The sequence below is a fragment of the Cupressus sempervirens genome, chromosome 10 (genome assembly GCF_028749045.1).
Source record: "Cupressus sempervirens isolate cs-2001-9-10 chromosome 10, ASM2874904v1, whole genome shotgun sequence".
In the NCBI taxonomy this organism is placed as follows: domain Eukaryota; kingdom Viridiplantae; phylum Streptophyta; class Pinopsida; order Cupressales; family Cupressaceae; genus Cupressus; species Cupressus sempervirens.
In genome coordinates, this window is record NC_143127.1 from 733,557,435 (window position 1) to 733,584,135 (window position 26,701).

Here is a 26,701-nt window from a genome sequence, read left to right on the forward strand (position 1 = left end):
ATCTTTGTGATGTCCCCGCTCTAGTTAGTTCTCGGGAACTGTGTGTTAGCCTTTTTATTGGACCCTTGTGGGCTAGCTGGATTGGTTAGAGGGTCAGTGGTACTTTTTGGAGAGTTGGATCATTCTCGTGTTCAGAGTTTTGTGTTGGTTCATAGCAAACGTTAGCAATTCAGAAGTTGACAACTTTTGACGACACGAGATTCTATGAAGATTTGTGGAAGTTGTCTATTTGAGTGATTTAAGTTATTTATTAACTTAATATTTTATTATAAAGTCAAATTGACTTTATACTTTTTAAATCACTTAAATATTCTCTAAAAGTGATTTAATATTTAATCACTTAAATTAATAAAGTGCGCCCACTTTATTTGAGTAAAAAACTATTGAAAGTGACATAAATTATAATTTAAAAGGTTTAAATATCAAAAGTGGAGTATTTTTCTTGGAAGTCGTGCCTTTTGAGCATATATGGGCATTTTGGGCAATGAGAAATTCATCTTGGAATATTTTGACTTTGCCTTTGGCTTCTTCCTGTGCTTCTCTTGTGATAGGGTTTTGAGCATTTTTTTTGTCCATTGGAGAACGATACCTCTTCAGTGTTGAGCACTCTTGAGATTGTGAAAGATCAATCGAATCAGTGCAATTGAGAGCTTCATTTAGAGGTTCTACATGATTTAGATAGAATATTATATAAAGATTTATTGTTGATTGCAATAAGAAAGGGGTTTCTTCCTTGTGGCGCTTTCTTCTTCAAATTAGTGGCTTCCAGCAAGGTTATTACTCATTCTTCTTCTTGGCCATACAACTTGTAGTGGAAATTGTGCATTCTATAGAGGCGTGTGAAGAGTTTGGTTGCCTTTTGACTTCCATCCTTGGTGCCTAGTATTTTTAGAGACTTGTATCCAGTTTCGAGGCAGGAGAACCTAAATCTAGAGGTCAAGTGTCCTTTAATGTCAGTTTTCAGCATTCTTGGTAGGCGAGCTGGCTTACTGTTTTAAATAAAAAATCTGGAAACATTCTGGTATGTTTATCATTCATGATCTCATTGTTTCAATAAAATAACGTCTTCTGCATTTCCATTCTGTAGGAAATTTCTCTGTATTTCAGTTTATAAGCTTTTATATGCTGCACCTCTTCTCTTCTGTCTATGAACTTTTCTCAAAAAAACTAAAATCACACAATAAGACTTAAGAGTTTCTAGAGTTTGAGTTGAGAACCAATAGGGCTCATCACAATCTTTTACTTAATCAACAATAATTTTCTTGGCTTTATTATTTCGCCTTTTCCAAGTGGATTTTTTTGCCTCGTCTTCAGGCATTGAAGTGTCTTCTTCAACGAATGATTCTAATTCCACATTTTCAAGTAATGCTGTAATTCAAATTTTCCATAAGAATTTTTTTTTTCACTCTTTCAAGCCTATCCTCGACTCTAACATTGCTTGCCACAGTGTCACTTTATCTTGTGATTTATAAAATTTGTTTGTTTTAAGTAGGTTTGCAATCTATCTACCAATTTGTCTTTGATACCATGTTAAATTTATAGATCGATTTGGTGGAGATTGAACTAACTTAGTTTGACATAATTACAGTACTAATTTGAACATGTATTCAACTTCTCTGACAATAGATTATACTGAATATATATCATTAATAAAACTGACTGGAATATTAATTATATATACTATATATAATATAATATATAACTATGTTATGAAAGTATATATCTAGTATGTTAATAACAATAGTGACCTTACACACACGAAAGATTATCACCTTTCATTACATATCATATGCAAAATAGTAACCACCATAAACCAAGTCAGAGGGTGGTACAAGGGCTTTCACCTCAATTCTCTCTCATAGAGAGGAATGCTTTACAAAGAGTATCACTTAGAACTTCTGCTCATAGAGAAGATATCATATACAAAGGATTGCACCTCAAAATTCTCCCTCTGAACAATGATCGTGGGAAGTCAGGTCCTCTAGTTACTCCCTTAGAGCTCTCTTTGCCTAAGGATGTCTGTCAAACTCCCTCTATATCTGATATCAATCTTCCGACTTTTTGGTGACGTGTTGTTACTGTTATCTTGCATTTTGTCACCACAAAATGTTGGTAACAACACAAAACTTTTTCAAGTGAGTTGCGTTTCTCTAAGCTTGAATTCGATATTCAATTGCTTAATGTTGATCTATTAATTGACTTCATTTCATATATCAAGTTGTTTTATTGAAGGGTTTCGTCAAGTCTTTTTCATTTTGCTTTCTGTCGAGCTTTTGCTTATTTTTGAAGCCTTCATCATCTTTTTCTTTGCTTTTGAGTTTGTTTTTGTTGGTTTTTAGTCCTTTGGTTTTGCTCATGTCATGCCTTTTGCTTTTCCCTTCGATTTGGTCTAACCTAGAGCTCAATCGGAATTGTCAGTCAAGAGATATGCCCGTTTTAATGCCTCAAAAGTCGACCTTTTTGGTGCAACATCACGAATAAAAATATGATGTTATATTTTTAATTTGACTTTCACTTTTTGATAAATATAACTTAAATTCACTTTTATTTTATTTTTTAAAGTTACTTTAACTTTGAATTTTTAACTTAAAGTGACTATAGTGCACTTTATGTTATAATTTTAAGTTGAGTTATTTTTTAATTTTTCACTTAAAGTAACTATATAACTATATAGTTCCAGTTACTTTTTAATTTTCCTCTGATTCTGAGGATATTGAAAGTATCAGCTCAAAGGGGGAGGAAAAAGTTTCCTTTGGAAAGAAGGCTAAAGAGTCGGAGAAAAAATCGCCCTCACCTATTATCCCAAGCAGGAAGAGTCCTAAAGGACATGGGCCTAAAATTACAGGCCAGGGTGATGAAGATAACAATGAGGAAGGGGAGGATTTAAAATTTGATGATGAGGAGGAGGAGACGAAAATTAAGAGGGAGGAACCAGTTGCAAAGAAAAGAAAAATGGAAAAACAGATGGATGCAGAGGGGGTTTTAGGGTCAGGGCTGAATATCTTTGCTATTCCTCTTTCCCCTATTCATCCTGCGGAGCAGGAGAAGGAGAATATTGGAGGAGAGGGTGGAGAAGTGATTGTATTAATTTAAATACCTTGTGATTATTATTTATCCAATTAGTCCCTATATATCATTTAGAGGAACAACTATAAATATGTAAAGTTAGTATATTCTTAATTATTACTTTATTGATAAGAACATAATCAATATCTACTTACCTAAAACATCGTATCTACTTACCTTTGCTTTATAGGTGAGGTGGGTCATATTCAATATTTAGAATTGAACCCCTTATTAATTATTCCTTCTTACACATGGCTTGAGCAGAGGTGTGTTGGGGTCACCAACTACACGATGGTAGAATTACGTAGTTTGAGGGTGATATTTGATTTCTTTTCTAGATTCGATAGTATTCTCCATGTGGAGGGTCACATGGGAATGCTTAGGTTTGGCTATCAATCTAATTCAGAGTGACTTATACAGACAATCACAACCAATATTATGTACTTGATCGTAGGCAGTTAATGGATGTCTTTGCAATGTTGTTGGCTCTATGATCCCATGTGGCTTGCAACTATTTTAATTGTTATGGAGTGCGTGGGTTGGGATGTGATATATTGGAAGAACTCTAACGCAAGTCATCCCACAATATTTCTTAATACTTGATGACACATGCCATCGCATGATATTTCAAGTTCTGCTACTCAAAACCATTTATGATCTTCTTGCGTTTGTTGATCAAGCTTTATATCTCTATTTTCAAGCTCCTCAAGATGTTATGTGATTTGTATTTGTCATCAATGACCAATGTGACAATTTCACTGTTGTTGCATTCTTTCAGATAACTGTTGTGTTGAAATCTTCTAGTGATTTTTGCCCTTGAGTATTTGTAGATTGAAGGTGCATTTTCATCTCTTCTATTCAATAATTTCCAATTTTATGGAAATGATGGACTAAGTCATAGTTGCATCTACAACAACGATCCCAATGCATTCACATCTACATTTTATTGAGTCACCCTCTGTACTAACATTAGGTTGCCACAAGACACATATTTGAGGGCATAAGTTAGTACCCCATCGCATTCCACCAAACATTAAGTGTTGGCATCAGCTTGTTTGATTCGGCATTAGACATCAGGTGCCTAGATCTCCATGTCACGCCAATAGACATCGATGAAGACATTGACTCGAGCAATATTGATGTTGTGAGAGCCAAAACATGTGGTCTAGCTCCAACTCACCTTTTAGCATATGCAAGATTTGACTGTGTTTGATTTTTTTTATCACTGTTAATAACACGTATCATTAAACCACGTCAGAACTAAGGTAGCATGTATAACTTGCTCGTCTGTATATGTTTAATGCTTCTTTTATGAAAGTCTATGTTGAATATCATTGTTCACTTCACATACTAAACTTAGACTAAACAATGGTTTTCCTTTGTCGAGGTTTGTACTTTGATTCTCCTGCCTCCTAAGCAATGTATGTTCAGAAGGATGCCATGATAGTTTATATTGTATTTTCTATTGTTCATTGTTTTCTTACATTTGCAGCTTGGCTCTGATACCATGTTGAGTAACATGGATCGGTTTTCTGCAAATGTATTAACATTGCCAATGTAATTGACGTGTTCCAAATGTAGATTTGGATATCATATAAATATGAGAGGAGACATGTCTCATGAAGAGACATGTCTCATGAAGAGACATGTCTCTATGGTGTAATCATCACTTAATAATATTATATTAACATAAATAATAATGTGTATATATATATATATCTATATATATACATATATATATATATATATATATATATATATATATATATATATATAATTTAACATGGATATAGATAGGAAATGATGATTTACCAATAACAATAATATATATCAGATTGAATCAATCTGATTGAAGCTACAACTTTAACATTTTGGTTCTTGTTGCTGGTGACACAAATGTGTGGGTTCTCGATTCAGGTTCTTCATTCCATGTTACTCCATGTCAGAGTGCTTTCACAAACTATCAAATAGGTATATTTGGTAAAGTTTTTCTTGGAGATAACAAAGAATGTGACATTATTGACAAGGGTGTTGTTTTATTATCACTGAAGAATGGTAGTAAATGGCCTTTGAAGGATGTTAGAAATGTTTCCACTCTTAAACACAATATGATTTCTATGAGCCAACTTTATTCTCAAGGTCTGAATGTTAATTTTTCTTTGATTTCTCGGAAAGTAACCAAAGATCAGTTGGTTTTGGCAAACGGAAAGCAGTTAGGGAGTTTATAACTTTATATGTTTTAGAGTGCAATGGTTAAGTGGGAATTGCCATGGCTGTTACAAAAAGTAATACTGAACTTAGGCACAAGAGGCTCAATCGCCTGAGCAAGAAGGGTCTTGAAGTTATGCTTCAATGAGATCAGCTTTCGGGTCCTAAATCAATCGATTTGGAGTTATGTGAGCATTGTCTTTATGGCAAACAAAATCTAATCTGCTTTATGCGAACGGGTCATGAGAAGAAATCTTCTCAATTAGAGCTTGTGCATTCCAATGTTTTCGGTCCCACAAAGGTAACTTCTATCGGTGGTGCAAATTATTTTGTTACTTTTCTAGATGATTGCACTCGTAAAGTAGGGATTTATATGTTGCATAAAAATTTGAGGTGTTGTCCAAATTCAAAATTTTCAAGGCTATGGGTGAAAATCAGATCGGAAAGAAAATTAAATGTCCATTGACAGATAATGGTGGTGAGTTTTGCTCTTATGAGTTTGATAATTTTTGTGCAGATATTGGTATTTGAAGGATTAAAATAGTCCCCTTTACACCCCAAGAAAATGGTGCAACTGAGAGGTTGAATCAGAATATTTTAGAAAGAGCTCGTTGTATGCTCTCTAATGCCAGTTGGAGGAAAGAATTTTGGGTAGAGGAATGTAATATTGCGGTTTATTTAGTCAACTGTGCTTATTCATCTTATTGGCAAATAAATTTCATTCACTCATTTGCGTGTTTTTGGTTGTGATGCTTATGTTCATGTTCCTAAAGAGAAATGCAGGGAATTAGATTTGAAATACAAGAGGTGTATATTTCTGGGGTATGGTGAGGATCAATTTGATTTTCTTTATGTGGGATCCCATTGCTCATAAAGTCATTCGCACTCGAAATGTTATTTTCAATGAGTTCTTTCTTGGGTTTGCAAAATCAGACCATTACTTTTGATGATTATATCCAAATTGATTGTATTTGACAATGATAACTATGTACATAGAGTTCCTTGGGTTATATTTGACCCATCCACTATTTTGGAGTTTCTTTAGGAAATATAGGATTTAATACCAATAATGCACCTCTGCCTTGCAATATTCCAGTCATCCCCTTATGACAACAACAACTCCTATTTTTACTCCCCATTTTGGCTCCTCGAGCCACACACTGCTTGAGATCATTGCCACAAAACACTCCCCTGTTCCAACCACAACTTGGAAACCTACTAAATGATGATAGATAAGATAAGATAATGATATTAATGTCCAACAAAAGACCAACAAAAGGTCTATGGGACTGGAGGATTACATCAATGAGGTTGTCAGCAGCAAGAGCACACAAAGGTGTCCGAAAATAAATACAAACAACAATAAGAGGAAGCAAACAAGAAACTAGAAAGGAGGCCAAGAGAGAGACTAGGAGTCTTTTCTAGGCGAAAAGAAGTCAGTCATTGAGTGATATGCATGTCGATGAGTAAAGGCCTTGCTTTGTTTGTAGCCACACATAGAGGAGTGTCACTGGTGCAAATAGCCGGTTCGAGACTTGATGCATCTAGAATGCTTGGTAGATCTAGTGGAGCTAGAAGGCCTTTTCACACCACACAAAGGAGATAATGGTGTGAAAAAGACAGTAATGAGCTGAGTAGATGAGTGCCGATGCGGAAGCAGTGACTGGATCGTGCTATCACGGAGCATAGTGGTCTCTTGAAGATAAAGTGCAAGACAATGCTGATCATAGTAGCTGAAACAATTATAGAGAGAGAAGCATTCCCGAAATAGATAGAAAAATCTCCCTCTGATCTCATAATAAATGGAGCAATGGAAAATGAAGTGTGTCTCAGTCTCCACCTCACCCAAAGTACAAAGCCTACAGATCTGCTCACCACTGTCAATATGATGGTCAGTTTGGATCCGAAGACAGTGAGAACCAACTCTGAAAGACCCCAAAGAGATACGTAGGGCATGAGACCACTTCCGGGAAAGGTAGCTAAGATGAACAATAATACCATTTGACATCTCCAAAACATGCTTCGCGTAAAAGGACATCCGTGGGCATAACCCACGAGGAGGGTTAACCCAGGTAGTGGTAATGTACTTGTCTATAGATGTCAAGTCTGAGCTTTTGTCCAAATTCTTATGGATCCTACAGTGCTTGCTCCCACTCCTTTTCATTCTCTTGCCTTTGGAAATTTGATTGTTGTTGTTTATGAATAGGAAAAGGGATTGTTAGCGACGGATTCTCATCAATCTTTTCATTGTCTCCAATTGCCATAGATATATAGGGTGAAGAGATTGGGGGATCATAACTCAAATCAACGACCAGCCCCCCCACCCAACGAATGATCCTATTGGTAACTGGGGGGGCAACCAATGAATAATAATATCAAGGAGCTCTCAAAGAGGTAGAGGCACAACCTTTCACGCAGTTCAGGGATACGCAACCTTCGGCTCAGTAGGAGAGAAAGATTCTATACGTAACATGCCCCCTCAAGAATCTAATGATGGTGCAGGGGGTTGGCCATTCCCTTATCCCTCATCCCTTACCTTACCTTCCCTTCCCTTCCCTTCCTCAATAGAACCCCCCGATGCATTGGGAGGCCCCTACTCTTCTAAGGGGCCCTACCCATGGCACTAGCAATGAACAAGAATTTAGACAAGAGTAGAATGTGAGTTAAATACATGGATATGGAAATGAATTTTTTGCTACTAATACAAAAGGTTTTACTGAAGTTCCGAGTCAAGAAATTTAACAGAACACTCTATTGCAGAGGCCTACAAAGGAAAGAAAATGTCCCAAAAAATTTGATGTTTATGAGTTATTAATTTCTTTGTGTTCCAATCAGGCGGAGCCTCTAACTTTTAAATGAGCATGTAATGACTTTCATTCAATGCATTGGATGGATGCAATGAATAGTGAATTGGAGTCCTTAAAAGTGAATTGGACTTGGGATTTGGTTCCTCTTTCATAGAATCAAAAAACTTTGAAAAATAAGTGGGTTTACTGGTTAAAAGAAGAAGATGGAGGAAGAAAAGATACAGGGCTAGATTAGTGGTGAAAGGCTTTTGATTTTAGTGAAAGTTTTTTACTAGTTGTAAAAATGAAAACAATTCGTTTGGTTTTGGGTTGCTTCTATTTGGGATCTTGAGCTTGAGCAACTTGACCTTATAACAATGTTTCTTCATGGTGATATTGAGGAGGAACTATATTTGGTGCAGCCTGAAGGTTTTGTTAAATAGGGTCAAGAACATTTATGTTGCAGGATGAAGAGGAGTTTGCATGGGCTTAAACAAGCTCTGAAGCTGTGGTACATACAATTCGATAGTTTTATGACTCACCAAAATTTTATCCGCAGTGAATCAGACCCATGTGTTTACTACAAGTGGCTTCTTGATGGTGAGTTTGTCATTCTTCTACTTAATATTGATGATATGTTGGTTGCCGGAAATAGTGTATGGGTTGTACAAGAATTGAAAATCCGTTTGGCTCTTCATTTTGCCATGAAAGATTTAGGGGCAGCGAAGAGGATTCTTGGCATGGATATTATTTGAAATAGAAAAAAAATGGAAATCAGATTATCTCAAGAAAATAGTATTTTAAAAGTTTTGGACAAGTTTGACATGTCAAATGCAAAATCTGTTGCTACTCCATTGGTTGATCACTTCTAGTTGTATTCTGAGATGTGTCCATCAACTCTAGAAGAAGAGAATGAAATGGATAGTGCTCCATACTCCTCTGCAATAGGCAGCCTTATGTATGCCATGGTTTGTACTTGTCTAGATATTGGTCATGCAATTGTAGTTGTAAGCAAATTTATGAGGAATCTGGGAAAAACTCATTGGCAAGCGGTTCAGTACATTTCTGATTATGAATTACATTTTATCGCCAAGGATGCTCATCTTTGTGGTTATGTTGATTTTGATATGGATCATGATTTAGATAAGAGGAGATCTACTACTGGTTATGTGTTCACTTTGCCAGGGCAACAATCAGCTGGTCCTTTCGTAAGCAATACACTGTTGCCCTTTCCTCTATCAAGGCTGAATACATTGCTCTCACTGAGGGAGCCTAAAAGACGATATGGATGCAACAATTGTTCGAAGAGTTGGGTTGTAAGCAATATTATTTCACTCTGTTTTGTGATAGTAGGAGGGCCATTTATCTGGCTAAAAATTCAGCTTTCCACAGTCGTACAAAGCATAAGGAGATTAGATATCATTTCATCTGTCATACTCTTGAGAAGACAAGTTACAGTTAGATAATTGATACTAAAGTTAGTTTGACAGATGTATAAACTAAGGTTGTATCGTGGGAGAAGTTCAAATTTTGTAGAGCTTCTCTTGATATTGTGACAACATAGCCATAATGATCAAGTGGGGGATATCTTTGTGCAACTCCTCTCACAACATTCATTGAACTTCAAGTGGGAGATTGTAACAACTTTATCTATCTATGAAGCCCAATCATTACTTGTAAGCAATGCCTTCAGTATTCAAAAACCATTCACCTTCCAAGATGCTGCAATGGCAGAATTCAAAAACTGATTATTCAGGATTTGAGAATAGTTAATATGTTAAGAGCTGTTGTGTATTTTAAGAAAATGATTTAATCTGAAGAAAAGAGATATCCTCTGCTTGAAGAGTGGATGCCTTCCATTTTGGACAAACCAATATATTGACTTTTTATTTTATTTCTGCAATTTTTAAAACTCAACAATGTCTCTATATACCTTCATGTTAAATTTTGGATAGCTGCAAGACAGCTCTTACCTGCGCTGTTCATCTTTCCATTTGTTGATTTCCTATTTTGTTGCACTATTGTGTTCATGTCTTCGAATGTCAATGTTTAATGACATCAAATTTCTTCTCTTTAGTAGTTGTCTTTATTTAACATATTTGTCTCATCGTGTATGATGAGGAATCATCCAAGCTGGACCTACGTGTGTTAAATTCATGGATCTTCTACAAATGTATATTCAGAATTTGATTGAGGCAGATATTACTAATGTTTACTGCAGGTCCAGTCCTCTATATTCGATCTTGGATGATTAATAATATCTTTGCTATGTAATTCGGAGGAAGTAAAATGCTTGGAAAATCAGACTGCTGTGTATGCGTGTCTTCCAAACTGCATTCACAACCCGTACATATATCCTATCTAGAGGGTATGTCCCTCAAGGGAGATAACCTTTGGCATTAACAAACAACTTGTTATCCCTAAGCCAGCGATCTTTAGTAAATAAATTAGTTATGACTAACTAAGTTAACCAAGAACAAATAATGTATTTGTCTAGAAATCACCGGCACCTTTAGAGACAATATATATTAAATTGAATGCCATTCATTAGGAATATATGTATAGAAGAGCAGGTATGATCTGTACCATTAGACCTGTAGGTTAATCTAGGTTATATTCTTAACACTCCCTCTTAACTTGATAATCCTATAGAGAGATATCATATCTAGCAACATCAATACAAATGTTTAAGCAAGAATTAATACTCTATATCTGTCTGTCTCTTCTTAGTATGTGATATCATAGAACACATGATACAAAGTCATATTACTAAATTTGTGATATGACAAATCACTGCTACTAGTGATAAGACACATGTTGTGACTCATAGAAACTAGTATTTCTATATCACAACGAGATCTTGAGTTTAAGATCTACCAGAATACAAGATAAACTTGGAGAATTCTAAGATTCTTCCTTTATCCAATTTGTGACCCATGGACATAGCAATGTCAATGTCACAACACGATCTAAAACTCATCTGAATCTTACAGTAAAATCTACTGTTTAGTACATTATCTAAGAGATTGTCATCTCTTATAATGCCTTTTACACAAGTATTCATTATTTCAGAGATCGTCACCTCTTTAAATAATGATTACACATGGTGGAGCCCATAACAGTCAATAGCTTGACAAAAATAAAATTATCATAAGAATACAAAATAATTCAATCATACCTGGATCTTTCCTGAGATGATCACTCTCAGAGAGGTTTGATAAGAATATTTGCTTTTTGATTTCTAGTACTTAAGGATGAAGTCTAGAGAATAATTAAATTCTCTCTTTATCCAAGTTGTTATTCATAGACATCGAAATGTCTCTTTCACAACACAATCTTGAATCTATTCAAGGTTTGCCAGTAGTCCTCTACTGATTAAAAACACCATAAGATCATTTGATATCACATCAAATTCGTGCTGGAAGATTTTTTTTTTTTTATTATTGCAAACTGATGCTGCAAGACTGTTTGCTGAAAAATGCTTCCACACCATGATGTTTATAAAGGTAGGCCCATCAGATGGTTGCGCACTTTAGATTTTCAAGACTCCTACTAAATATCAAATCTTTCGAGCTCCTTATTCAAGGTTGCCTTGATGAGATGTCGAACTCCCTCCGACTCCAAACTTCTTTCCTACAGGAACATTCTTCAGAAAACAAAATCAAGGCATATACTCTTCTTATACAAAATACAAATGAAAGATATTATAGACATAAGGTAAAAGACGAGCTCAAGTACAATAGATACTTATCTTTCCATCATAACCTTGATGAAAGCTTTTGTACTTTATGAGTATACACCATCTTGACATGGTACACTCAGTCAAAGTTTGTATAACCTAGATCCTGGGGAGTCAACCCGATCTTCTAAGTACTCTCTCTGACATATAACCTTCTTATAAGTTGATACTTATATTTTTGCTACAAATTCTTTATTACTCGGGAATAAATAAAGCATGGTCTACTCCCTCTTGGACTTGGGGAAAGATCAGAAATGCCTTGAGTACAATGTTTTGATATCGCATATGATATCATGAGTATTGGCCTCCTAGAATATCAATGATATATACCAAATACTCTTTGAATAATGGCCTTCCAGAATGGTAGATAGTCACCAAATATTACAATGAATTTTGTGCTTGACTATAGTTTCCAGCAGCCTAATGTATCCTCCTTTAATATTCCTGACCTGACAAAGCCTTACTAAAAGTATCTCCCATCTAGAGATCACAACCTTCATTTCTGGCCAATTCCATAGAATTAAATATGCTAGAATCCGATTTAGCTAATTTCAATACTCCCTCTTAGCTAGGGAGGATTCAAAACATTCAAAATATTCACATAATCACTATGGCATTCTCAGAGGGTGATTTTGAACATTATGGACTTTCTATGATACCATCTTGCATACTTGCAAAGGATGGATCTACCTAGTATTGCCCACAGAGGATGGGAGATACAACTAAATGTATCAATGAAGTAGTCTACATATCTCTCATCTTCCCATTGCATTCCTCTTATGAAAAGTAATTGCTCCTTGGTAGAAGAATACTTAGATATATTTAGTACTCTAACCTTGGTGCCATCCTGACAGCTTTTCACAGAGATTAATAACAGTCCAAGAGAAATATCAATGCTTGAATCATTCATGATTCATTATCCAAATAATATAGCATGAATTAATAACAACATGAAGGATTGAAGAGCATTATTCAACCATAAAGAATACTTATCTCTTTGCACTTCTTGGTCCGTCCGCAGTCAACAGATATAAGCATTCAACAACATAGAAGTCAGACTAGATCACAAGCTCCAGTCCATAGTATATTCTGAAATCCTTTACTCGTATTGATCTTGAAGTAATTTCAAGTGCATACCCATCTCAGTTCATTATGTTTCCATTAAAATGTAAAGCGTTACTAGTTCGAGTACTGAGACTTCCAAGAATATTGAAGGTGTAAAAAATATGACTTCCACAGTTTCAAGCTGAAGGACCTTCACACTATGCACTTTATCAGGATTTGGAATTATCTCCATTAAAACATCAACATCCTCAAGCTTTTTAATGGCCATTATAACTCTTGCTATGCCTTCTGCAGTCTTTCTGCCCATCAACTCTGTACTGCCTGGAATCATATAGAGTTGTTCTGACAACACTCTTGTTCAATATTTCCCTTGATGGCTAATTCCAGAAAAACTTCACAGGCTTCCTTAGTGTCTGTCGATTATAGACTCGAAGTGCAGAAGTCCACTGTCTTATTTTCTGACTGAGTTGTTTCATCCAAATTACAACTTTGAGGGTTTCAACCCTAATGAGAAACAATCCCTACTTAGAAAAGCTCTTTCAAAATTACAGCACACACTCAATCAATTTGAGCACCAACTCAATGCCAACTTACAAATGATTTGAGGAACCAATTGCATTAAGTCTGAAGTCATAATAATCCAATAATATTGCTGTAACTTCCGTTATAATCAAACTGAAATTCTGATACAGTAAACTGTTTATGAACAACTTTTCAGAACAAGAAATTTAACTTGGGATATACGGAGCGTCCTTGCAAATTAAATCAGATATTATAGGGAAATGTCTCTAGCAAAATTGAAGCATTTATTGGAGAATATCACAATTATTTCATACATGAACTGAGCATTGATCTTTTAAACTTATTCTTTAAAGTCTGGACTGTATTACTGAATCTTCTTTCTGTAGTACATTGATGATCACAACTTATCTTGTCACTTTCAGCAGCATTGAGCCCACATCACCCTTCAGCAGACATACTGTGAATATATATATTTTATTTCAGACATAGTCAATCCGTCTCTCGGTCTGTTTATTTGTGCAATTGAATTTCTTCATATTTTACAAGGATGCTTTTCGTTATCCACACGGACGTCATAAAGGAATCGAGAGCATATGTATATACAAGTCGCTGTTTGTTTACTCACACGTGTTATATTTAATACAACTGATCAACAAAATGAGTTTTATTTTCTATTAAGTGTCGGATCTTTAAACTGTAGCACTCATATCAACCTGATCTGCATGTGGATTGGCCCATGTGACCCATCCCAAGCACAAGGTTTTTACAGTGGATTTGGTCAGATCATATCTTATAAGCCCCAAGCACACCATCAAGGGTGTTGATAGTCATATCAGCGTATAAGAAAAAATCCCTGCACCGGAACTGCCACATGGCCCCATCTGTGGCACATTGGTGAAGACACACGGGTTCCTTGGCATCACAGAGCATGAGCCAATATGCTAGCAGATCCACATTCCTGCATACAAGATCTTTACAACATGAGTGATTTTGTACATTGACTATGATCCAAGAATCAAATCTTCTCCGAATCTAGATGCCCAATATCCCATGGATCGCGTGACCGATGGTGGAAAGCAATTTTTGATCAAAGACGCATCATTGGTTGTGAATACGAGCTTGATTCATCTTCATTGATATATCCAGCGATTTGAGTTCGCAAGCTTGAAAATCATTGGTCTGATTTCACCAGCGAACCTTCCAATACTCTGTTGAGTCCAATGAGTTCAATACTTGACAAACCTCTTATCGATATTATTATGAATCTTTACTATTTCCTGCGTGATTAAGTTCATAGATTTGTACAGGAGGTTTCTGTAATTCAACAACACTTGTAGATGATTGCGCCTGATAACCTTATCGCCTGTCAACAATTAAAGTTTATTATCATCGAACCCCTGATGACAACAAGAAGTCTTTGCGGTAAACAGAAATAAAACTCCAGTTTTTCTCTAATGCTATTATGTCTGTATTATAGATGTAATACTGTCATGATGAATTTGGTTCCAAACCTTACATTTGAAGTTGGCTCTGATACCATGTTAAATTCATGGATCTTCTACAAATGTATATTCAGAATTTGATTGAGGCAGATATTACTAATGTTTATTGAAGGTCCAGTCCTCTATATTCGATCTTGGATGATTAATAATATCTCTGCTATGTAATTCGGAGGAAGTAAAATGCTTGGAAGATCAGACTGCTGTGTATGTGTGTCTTCCAAACTGCATTCACAACCCGTACATATATCCTATCTAGAGGGTATGTCCCTCAAGGGACATAACCCTTGGCATTAATAAACAAGTTGTTATCCCTAAGCCAACGATCTTTAGTAAATAAATTAGTTATGACTAAGTTAACCAAGAACAAATAATGTATTTGTCTAGAAATCGCCGACACCTTTAGAGACAATATATATTAAATTGAATGCCATTCATTAGGAATATATGTATAGAAGAGCAGGTATGATCTGTACCATCAGACCTGTAGGTTTATCTAGGTTATATTCTTAACGTGGACTTCATGTATATGTCCTTGGGCTATCTTTGCTGCTGACATCGTAGCTCTTATACCATCTCTTTGGGTGTCAAATTAATATTGGCCATGTAATTATCATTTCAGGATTCTCTCTCCATCAATTATTATTCCTCATTGGCTTCCTTATTTGGGTGACAATTCATTATGAGTAGTTCCATCTCTTGGAAAGGAGTTGCTTTTATATTGTCACCGACCTTCATATGTGTAGAGAGAGAATATATGAAGAATATTTGTGTGCGATTATAATGTCAGTCCTTATATGATGTTGTTAGACATGTCTTCAATGGCCAGGGCCGTTGGAATTCTTTGAGTGTTTGTTTCCTCTATGCTTGAGCATGAGAGATTGCAGGGAGATTGTTTTCATTGTTGTTTTCTTTAGAAGGAAGAAGACATATCGTGATTGGGCAGCTCTTGTTGCTCATCTTTTGTTGTTCAAGTTGTCGTGTTTTTATCTCTGTGAAGTTCACAAAATTTAAGACAGATTTTATTTTCGATAGATGAGCAATATTTTGTGAGTATACAAAATCAGCTATGTTTTGGTTCGGGTCTTTGGAATGCAGCAATATAAGATACTAAAGTCTTGAGCCTTCATATATTGATGTGTTCTTTAGCAACAAGGATTCATTAGTTTTGATACTTCCAGTATGTGATTCTGTATACTAATGACATATTCTGTATTCTTCTTATAGTGATCAAATATGATCTTTACGTGAAAACTATTGGTCAACCCTTATTTGTGCTCTGTGAGAACTAACCTATGATTATTGAGAGGATTTTAATCAATCTTTATGATTGTTAAGATATTGATGACAATCATTAGTTTGAAGTTTTATATTTGATTCGAAGAAGTCAATGAAGGATATACTTCTTGGGTGTGGCTGGATTTTTTCCTCGAGTAGGAGGGTTTTCCCAAGGTAAATGATGGTGTCATTTGTTCATATGTATTTCTGATTTTCCATATCTTGCATTTTTTAATTCTGATACCCAAAATTTAACACTTCAAACATATCCAGTCTACGTCTAAGATGCAACTATTTTTTGTATTAGATAAGTGTGCAACATATCACAGTTATAGGATCACAAACCTTCATGTTTTCACAATGTTAAAGCAGTTTAATGTGCTTGTTGCCAAGTGGTCCAAGGATAAGGATATTGGTGTTGATGTACTAGCATCCTTCCCGCTCAATAGGTGATAACATCGCCAATGGTTTCAGCATCATGTTGTGTGGGCCCACTCTTGTTTGTGGTTGTAATTAATGTAATGTCAATTGATTAAGACACTAATTAAAACAATGACATGAGTTTGTTAAATTATTCATATTAATAATCTCTTACTTTGGGTCTGATTATAATGTGAATCCAAAAAAAATGTTTTCTTTATACCAATTTAGAAGACTTTATTTTATTATTCATCAACTCTGAAAAATTTCCTATAGAATGCTTAAACAATGAAACTTAGAATTGGTATATCACTTTCATGGAATAAGATACTTCTTATTCTAATACAAAAAAGGATTTTTTGCTAACTAGAAAGGGAATTGATGAGGACACTAAACATAAAATTATGGTTAACACCTTTGTATCACAGGGATTGGGTGACTAATTCCATAAACTTCAAATACAATTTTTATATTTCTGTATTGTATTAATTTCCTATTCTGGATTTTGTTTGTTTTCTCTAGCAATCTTTGTTATCACTAGGTTTGTGGTAGTGTTTGTGATGTCACATGTTCTGGGGACTCAGGGACTTAGGGGGGACGTCCCCTCTTTTCAGAACTGGTGAGCTAAAAAAGATGATTTTTTAAAAGGAAAATTATGCTAAAAACTCCAAAAAAGATAGAAGGGAGAGAATTGTCATTGCGAATTCAATACTTCATATTTTTTTTTTGAAATTTCTGTTGATTTTACTTTTTTAAAAAGTTATATTAATTGCTTTCTCTCCATAGTTCCCACTCTGCTATTTTAATTCAGGAATTGTTTGTGATCCTACTCTTGGAATCTCAGAGGAGCAAAAGTTCATTTTTTGAAATTGTGTCTAGGATGAAAAAACAGCTATATACTTGAGCATTAAACTGACAAAGTAGTATTTATTGGGCATTTGGAATACTATAAAAAAAAAAATTATATAATTGTAGCACATTCAAGACAACTAGCTTTTGAATACCTCACCCATTGTGAGGTTAGACATGGGTATGATTATTTTACAACAAAAGAAGAACTTCATTCTGTTCTATTAGAATATTTTAGTATATTTTGCTATTCTTAGCTAACCTTGCAGAATCTTCTATTCATGGTCATTTAGGAGTTCTATTTATTACTTTATTTTAGACTTTTGCTTTAGTTTGAAGCTATTGTATTGGTCTATACGTTCATTGTAAATCTTTCATTGAATGCATTAAATTATTTGAACATGGTATCAGAGCGGATCAATGGGTTTTTTAAAGCTTTGGTGATTTCTTCAAGAGAGAAAATTGAGCCTATTGAGCCTCTTCGTGGGATTTCTACGAGATTTGTATTGTGTTCTAAGGCTGTTTTGGAAAGTCACAATTTTGTTTATGTGAATTGTCTGCTTCTTTCTTGTCATTCAGGGACGTGAAAACAGGTTTCTAAGCACTGTTCTTTAAGTGGGATCTATGGTTTTTTTTGTGTATTTTTGAGATGTCTGGTTTTCTCAAGCAATTTGTTATCACAGTGTTAGGGTTTTCCAAGCTCTTTGTGGTAGGGTATTTCAGTGTTTATATAGTTGCATCTTGGTGCTTTGTGACCTCCATTCTGCAATTTTTCTTGTGCTTTCACTTGCATTTTTCTTGTGCATGCTTTTGTTTGGTTTCGTTTTTTGCGAAAAATGGGCATGTTTTTCTAGGTGTTGTTTATTTTTTGCCACTAGGGTTTCATGGACATTCTCTGCAATAAATCCACCATAATAATTTTTTTTTGATGTCTATGATTTGCATGATTTTGTCCTAAAAAATTGAGGGGTTACAAAGGGTTTTTAAATTTTTCCCACAAAATTAATGTTATGTATTACTGCTCTTGGGTTTTTACCATTTTTCAAAAAATATGATGCTTGTAGACTTCAATTTTAGGATTTTGTTGGTTTTTCCAAAAATGATGGCTTTTATTGCACTCTATTTTGAGGTGTAGTGCTCATCTGCAAAAGTTCTTGGTGAACATAGTATCTTGTAGTCTGTTTTGAGGAGAAGTGCTCATTTGCAATAGGGTTTGGTGATTTTCTGCTTAAAATTGCGATTTTAGTTTCATCTCAGTGTCTTTGGCAACATGGACTGATACCTTTGTTTTCCAACATCAGGTTGGCATGATTTTCATTATCTTGGTGATTTACTGAAGTTTTGTACAATTAAGGAGGGTCCCAAGTTTCAATTCTCAATAGTAGGCTCATTTTGCAAAAGTGTTTTGAAGTGGAGGGGGCATCCTTCTACACATTCATGACCAAAAAGCCTGCAAATTGTCTTTTGTAGGGTACCTGATAGAATGACCATTAAGGGAGGGTATTGGTTAGAATATTTAAGTATCTTTTTCTATTTAGCTAGTTTTGTAGAATCTTTTACTAATGGTTGTTTAGGAGTTTTTTATATTACTTTATTTTAGACTTCTATTTTTAGAAGACTTTTTCTTAAGTTGAAGCACTAGTTGAAGCTCATTTTAAATCTTTCATTGAGTACATCAAATTATTGAACAAGTTCATGTTTCTCTATGACTTACAAATCCAATGTTGCACAAAAGTTTTCACTGGATTTGAGCACAGATAGAATGTGTGTAGATAAGGTGACATTCTTTTGTTCTTCTTTTTATCAATCATCATTAAATCGAAGTGTCGCTCATCCTTGGTGTAGGCGACTGTGCACATTTTTGCCACGTGTGACTTAATAAACTACCTATTTTCTGAGTGAATAATATTTAGTAAACCATTAAGATCCATATATGACATCATTGTTCTTGATGACACCTCTAGGTTAGTAGCTTCTTCACTTGCATTGTACTAATGGATGTTTGATTCTATCTAGCTTTTTGTAGTGTAATCCATTATTGGGTATTTTTTGTAGATTACTTTTGTATGTATGAGGTTGATATGTGATGAATGTGTCTTCAATTTTGATTGGTTTCAATAGTATAACATAGCTGCATTTTTACTTCACAGGTCATTGCTTTTTTTACATGATTTTTTTCATACCTTTTGTTCTTTCACTAGAATTGCATTACATGGATGATGTTACATTTTATCTGTACATGTAGGTACCAATATTACATAACCTTGAAGATTTCTTAATTTTATCTTGGAATATGTAGGCCTTTATGTCACTTCTGATTCTTGAATTTCTCATTGATAATGTAGATCAAGTGGATATATAATATATATAAAAGAACAAAGGTCGATTAAGTGGCACTGAACTTGTATATGTAATATCTGCTTAAGTCAATTCTGGATTATTGCAAAGGGGAAATTTCTAGACAGGCAATTTATTTTTAGGGTTTAAAAAGTATGCAAATTGAAAATTAACTTATTGAGAAAGGCAGATTTTAAATATGTAATTATTGAAAAATTAACCTATAAGGGGTTTAATTATAATGAGAGATTTAAAAATTACCTGTATATATTGTGAGCTTCTAGTGCAGTCTCAATGAAGTTATCGTAATCAATTTATAGCTTCATTTAGACATGTTAATTCTGGCTTGGTCTGTTATAAATAAGTAAAGCTATTAAAATGTTCCAAGATATGACTGAAAGTATTGCAATGACAATTTGAAGTTACTTGTATGTGCTAAAGAAGCAGATACTAGCAGTACGTATTTTTCCCGCATGACGTTGGAAGATTTTCTTGTGTTTAGGTTTCTCTTTCTGCAGTTGCTGAAAAGGAACTGATAAATGCAGTTACAACAGCCAGGCATGGAGATGCTGTTTACTTTTGGGTGCGCATGGACAGGGACTTTGGACATACCACACAAGGATCTGCCTTGCAACAGAAAGATTTCTGGTCTTTTTGTGATGCCATTAATGCAGGGAATTGCAGGTACATAACAAAGCACAGAACAATTTCATGACCAGCATAGTTATTTCCATTATTTTTTTTGGTTCATCTCTTCACAGTTGCCATCCCCAGGCAAGTCCTGATTTGCCCTCTTGTATTTAAGTGTTTCCTTGGCATCTTATCTTGCTTTGATCACATCATTTTGGATTAAGTGTAGTTTTTTCCTCAGTGGTCCCTAGCCCTTGCATTTTTGGCGCAAAGCCTCAGCTTGCCAATTGTAATCTTCATGATCCCTGCTAGGATTAACAGGTCAAGTGGATCACCAATGTATTGTTTTTCATCTATACCTATCACTGAATCACATCCTGAGATGTTCGCGAAGCTAAGGTCCAAGTCACCACATATCTAACTATTAATTTAAAAATATCATTTATTTGTACTACTCACCACTCTATATAAGCTTTCTCAAGTACTATTGATTATTTCTTTTATTAGATTTCTCAATTTGTATATGGATTCCCATGGTTCTAGAGATTTTCCATTCTCCTTCTCATGCTTACGGGCTCTCCTGATCAAAGATTTAGGCAACTGTGTTTTTGATTGCCTTTTTATGTTCATTCTTACATTTTATGTTTTTGTATTTACATAAAATAAAAATCTTCAAACCCAGAAAATTGTAAGTGTTCCCAAAAGTATACAGTTGAAAACAGCTTATGGCCATTCAAACTAAGTGTACAAGAAATTAAAATAAATAAATTCCCATAACATGAAATGGCCTAACCAATGGACAAGGGGTGGATCAATCAGTAATAGTTCGTATAAGAAATCATAGTAGCAGTGCATAACAGCAAAATATTTTGGGGAAAAATTGGCAAAGCATATGATTTAAAAAAATAAAGTTATTTAAACAGGAGAAATTCAGAAAAGAAATGTTAAATATTTGAGAAAAGGGATAAAAACTTGTTTTTGAAACTTAAAAAGGCATTTCTGTAGCATAGAGATACCATGAGCAAATAAAATTAAGAGTTTAGCCCATGAATTGTAGAATATAGTTTTTTTTGTTAATGTTCATATTGCTGATTACATTTTGTTACACACCACCAAGTTCCCAAGTGAGCTATTTGCCTAAGGGTTTTGCCTGGCAAGCTGGCAAGCTTTTGGGTGAGTTTTTGATCTACAATGACTATCAGGGATTATTGCAATCTCATTTAACCTGATCAACATGTTTGCCATTTTCTTTATGGTGCCTATTGTAACACTTACGAGTTGCACAAGGACGGTGAAATGTACCTTTGACAACAATTTAGTAGTGAAAGATACCCACACCACCTAGAAGTTTGCAATTTCAATAGTCATAGAAAAGGATATATAGAGATTCATAGCACGCTTGCTTCCTTTATAGATATCTTTGAGTAACTTAAGGTTCTCCCTTTGCCTAGGTCCATAGAACATTCGGTGATCTTTAAAGATTAATATTCTGCAACTTATATATCTCACTTTGTAGAGAAATCCATTTCAAATGTGTGTAGTCATAAAAATCTTGTCATTCTCTGATTCAAAATGTGTACCACTTTGGTACTAATAACATGGTCTTTGTGCAAGTCACTTTTATTGCAAGTTCAAATGAAGTAAATGTACTTTATTGTTTCCAAAGACTAGATTTCTACAATACTCCATGTCCTACTTGATTCTAGTGTGAAGGTGCATAACAGTCCATCAAAAAAATTATATAAGACCAAATTTCATATAAATTATGCAAGATTATAAAGAATTATATGCAAACATTGAACAACTAAAGATATTGAAGTTGAACATTTCTATTCTTCAATTTTTTTGACAAGCAACTATACCCAAAAGTAATAGATTATCTGAGAAAACGCCACTAGTAAATAGAGTGATGAATTCTTCTATTACATAAAAATTAAAATAACAATATATTCAAATAAAATTTTAACCATACATCAAGGGCATTCTTTATTAATTCAAATATTTGAAAGATAGAAAAAAGACCTTTGTATTGAGCAAAGTCCAATTGTATTAAATTTTTTTTAATATGGCAAGAAACATATCTCTAGGCTTTCCTTTATTTTTCTTACAATACGCACTCGTATTTTTAAATCTTTAGTTCCAAATTTCCCTTGGAAGTGCAATGAAAGAGTGTTAATTACTTGTGTGAACACCTTTGTTTACTCCAATAGGGTTATGTTACAACATAGAGAAAATGGGAGTAGAGCCCACAAAACATAGAACATCAAACACAATAATATCTCTAGAAAGATAGAGCATTTTATTTCATTCAAATGATATGCAAATAAGTAAATGGCCATTTATAGACTGTACTCGATTAAAAAACTACTCGTTGCGAAGGAATGGCACAATTACACCATAATTAACTTGGCACATTTGGTCTACATTTGTACCCCTGAAAAAAGTCATTTGTCTTCCGGACGATTGGAGCGAAAATGGGGGCTATGTACAACAAAGCTATTGAGGAGGGTGAGAGGATGTACCTGGACAAGTGGAGGACATTGAGATTGATGTGGCTTCTGAAATGGAGAGCTGATGATGAAGGCATTGCATCTGCTCTTGAATCTTCAAGTCATGTTCAACCATGAGCTCACATTCCCTTGACTCCTTAATTGTAACAACTATCTCAATGAGATCACTCTTAGTGTTCTATCTCTTGGATTGTAGCCTTATACCCTTGCTCCTCCTCAGCTAACTGAGCATCCTTCTCTATCAACTTTGCCTTTTGCTGCTAAAATCTAACCTCTCACTCAATCAAATGGGCCTACCATTGCCAAGGTGGGCTCCAAAGCCATAAGACATCTATGGTTGGTGGTGGTGAGCCAGGTCTATTAGGTGAGTTGCGTCTAAAATTTGCTAACATGGGCAATCAAATCATTTCTAGCACCCTCTGCTTGTTGGAGTGCTCACTCTCTGGTTGTACTTGCCTCTTTCAAAGTTGCCACCCTCCCAAAAGCAGGCCTCCATGTCGTAGCCTCTCAAAGTCTCTCCTCCTCTATATGGGGACTAGGGTATATTGCCTTCTTCCTTTGTACCCCTGTGATTGTCAGGACTTGTTTATCCTGATCCTCTCTGAGTAGCATGTTCACTCCATCTTGCTTCAGATGATCGGTATCTTCATGATTGCCAAGTCGGCACCACTCGCACAACATGCCCACATTATTTTGACCACTTTGGTACTCTTGAGAAAAGCGGTCCCATTTGCTGTACTTCTGACATTGAATGATTTTTCTTCCCTTCGTGTCATACTGTATTCTGCTTCATGGGCCACTTGTGTTACTGTTATTATTTCCTTGCCTATTCTGGTACCCGCTAGACGATGTATTGGAGTTAGCAGATGGTTTTGGTGGTGTGGATTGTGGGATCGATTGTTTTCTGAGTAAAGAGCACTTGTGGGTTTTTTTAAAAATTGTATGGGCATTCCTTGATGGAATATTCCAGTAGCTGCCAAATGTCACTAAATAATTGTTTTGGACAGGTTATTTGTAGGTGATCTTCTTCTTTACAATTAGTGTACCAGATTTCTTTGTTTTCTTTGGAATTCCTTTTCTTGGCTTTAACAATCCCTGCTTATTCTACCCTTAATTTTTCAGTTAGATAGTTTGACATTACGTCAAAACACTTTGCATGCAAGTGTCTCAGTTCTGTTTCCGAGTTTGTATTCTGGAGTTTGGATTGGGTTTTTGTGTTTATGTTTTCATTTGGGATATTGGCATGCAATGTTCATGAAAAGGTAACAAATTGACAAGCACATATTGCTGATAATAATCTAATAATAAAATATTGACAGTGTATAGGACCAAAAATTAAATTATAAATCACTTATTGCATACCTGTATTAGATCCAGGTGGCAGTCACATCAAAATGCTGAAGTCTGATCACAAAATGACAGTCCAATAAGTCTATATTCAAACCTTTGCATGCAATGAACTAATTTCTCAATTTCATCTGGACCCGAACCAATATTGCCCTGGTCGTTGCAATGAATAACCCTCTAGCTGACCGCTCCAAAAAAGATGGATTAATGACTGATGCAAAATTGGAAGTTCTACCCTAGATGTCTGTACATCAAGCCCTTTTTCATTGTTGGTCAAAACTCCACAAATCCAAATGGCTAGACCTTAGAATGAGGCTGCTAGGGCTAGGGATGAACCTATGAACTTTTAGCTCCCCAAAAGTGACAAAACAACCATTATCTTTTGACCGTATTGAAATTGCAGACCTCTAATATAAATTTTGGTCACTCTTATGATGAGATTTTCACCACGCCACTCTTCAAATTTGTACCAAAAATTCTCACATGCTTTCCTGCAACCTTGATGATAAAATATGTCCAAAGCTGTCCCAAACTGAAATGTGTTGCCTTCAACCTGCAATAAGCTCAACGTGAATTCTGGAATGAATCTACACAATAGGCTGAATGGATTTTTGCCCACACAACCGAGAAACTCCAACGATTTCCATCCTTAGATTTCCTAGAAATGAAAGCCAAAGCTCTCAAGCTTCTTAGAGAAATTAAACAAAACCAGGATTTGTAAATGACTTTCTCAAACCCCCTTTTATAATCCTCTCATAAAGTTTTTAGAAAACCTTTTTAAAAATTCCCTCTTAATACTCATATTAACTTGCAATTGGGAATAATAGTAAAGTGACCCCTTATATAATTTAAATTAACTTAAAGTCGCTTATTAGTTGTATATTCACCTTATATCTCTCAATATTGTCATTTATCTCCATAAAACACTATTATATAAAACCTTATAACTCCCTAGGTACCTAAATAAAGTAATTTTAAGTAAATGACTCGAATACACTTAACCCCCTTTATGCCATCATATCATAAAGTCATTTAATATAATTAATATTATTAAATTTAAACTTGTTTGTACTTTAATAATTTAGCTAAATCATTAAACCCTTGATAAATGCCGATATCAGCTCAGGAACAATCCATCCAATTCCCAAATATAGATATGATGTTATGTAAGTATAAACAAAACATTTCATGACTTACTAAAAATAGTCCTTTATGTCGTTATATCATAGTGTCTTTTAATATAATTAATATAATTAACTTTAATCTTGTCAGTACCTAAAAAATTAAATTTAAATCATTAAACCCTTGATAAATGCCGATATCATCTCAGGAACAATCCATCCAATTCCCAAAGATAGATATGATGTCATAGTAAGTATAAATCAAACATTTCATGACTTGCTAAAAATAGTGAATGTGAATCGAAGTGTCCTAAATGATCTACTACAAATAAAATAGGACACTAAGCTGAATAATACTGAAATAAACACCAAAATTTGGGGACAATACAACATTAAACTCCATCATGTGCATCATATCTTGTCACAGGGCTTGGATGGTTTTGGATTCATCATCACTACTCTCATTGGAGTTGTCATCATCATCCATTATTCATTTTCCAGGGAAGATGTTGTAATTTCTCTTGCTGTCCAGTGTATGCATCAAGGAATTGTGATGGAGGTACTACCTACTTTTCCTTTCTCAATGAAGGGATCAACCTCTTGATGAATCTTGTTACTTTAGTCCATTTGCTAGTTGGTTTTCTGATTTTTCCAATTACTTCTTGAGCATAGGGTTGTAAGCCCATACATTCTCATGTATCCCTTGTTTGTAGTTGTAAATTTTGGTAATGATCCCATTATCATCCTGTAGCAATTAAAACTCAACCTCAAATGCCTTCTTCAACGCATCCCAAGAGATTGTGGATCAAGCATCAAATTTCATGAACCAGTTGATTACTATAACTCATCACGTCCTTGTATAAACTCTTAGCAAATAGTCATTGTCCTCTTTACCACTTTTATTTAAATCTTTTGGCATAATTTGTAATTTTGCACTAAGTCTTCCAACCCAATCCCTATGGCTCTTTTTGCAATGCCGCACTGGGTCCTCCTACCCAGTCCCTATGAACACATTGAGACGTCCTATATTGCATGTGTTGTGTTGGGCGTGGAACACCAAGATGTTTCTGTAAGGCTCTTCATAGAGACTTTACAAGGTACTTTTGTTGACTAGTTCTACAATTAGTTATAGGGGCTATTACTAGCCATGATTCCTTGAAGACTAAGTTTGAGGAGCGTTTCAAGCCTATCGAGGACAAGCACGCTTCACTTGCTCAACTTACCCAAATGGAGGAGGCACATGAAGGCATGTGAAAGTTCATTTCCAAGTTCAATAAATTGGCGAATTGGATTCCAGTTGCTTCACAACCCACTGTAGAAAACT

At 35.0% G+C, this 26,701-nt stretch overlaps 1 protein-coding gene across 1 annotated transcript in view; it reads left to right on the forward strand.

The window, feature by feature from the left end:
• LOC149535939 (uncharacterized) overlaps nt 1-26,701 on the forward strand; it is a 96,420-nt gene that overhangs the window by 41,177 nt on the left and 28,542 nt on the right. The window contains exon 11 of the mRNA XM_089807763.1: nt 20,272-20,453. Coding sequence (XP_089663889.1) covers nt 20,272-20,453 — 182 coding nt within the window. The remainder of the gene's footprint in view (nt 1-20,271; nt 20,454-26,701) is intronic.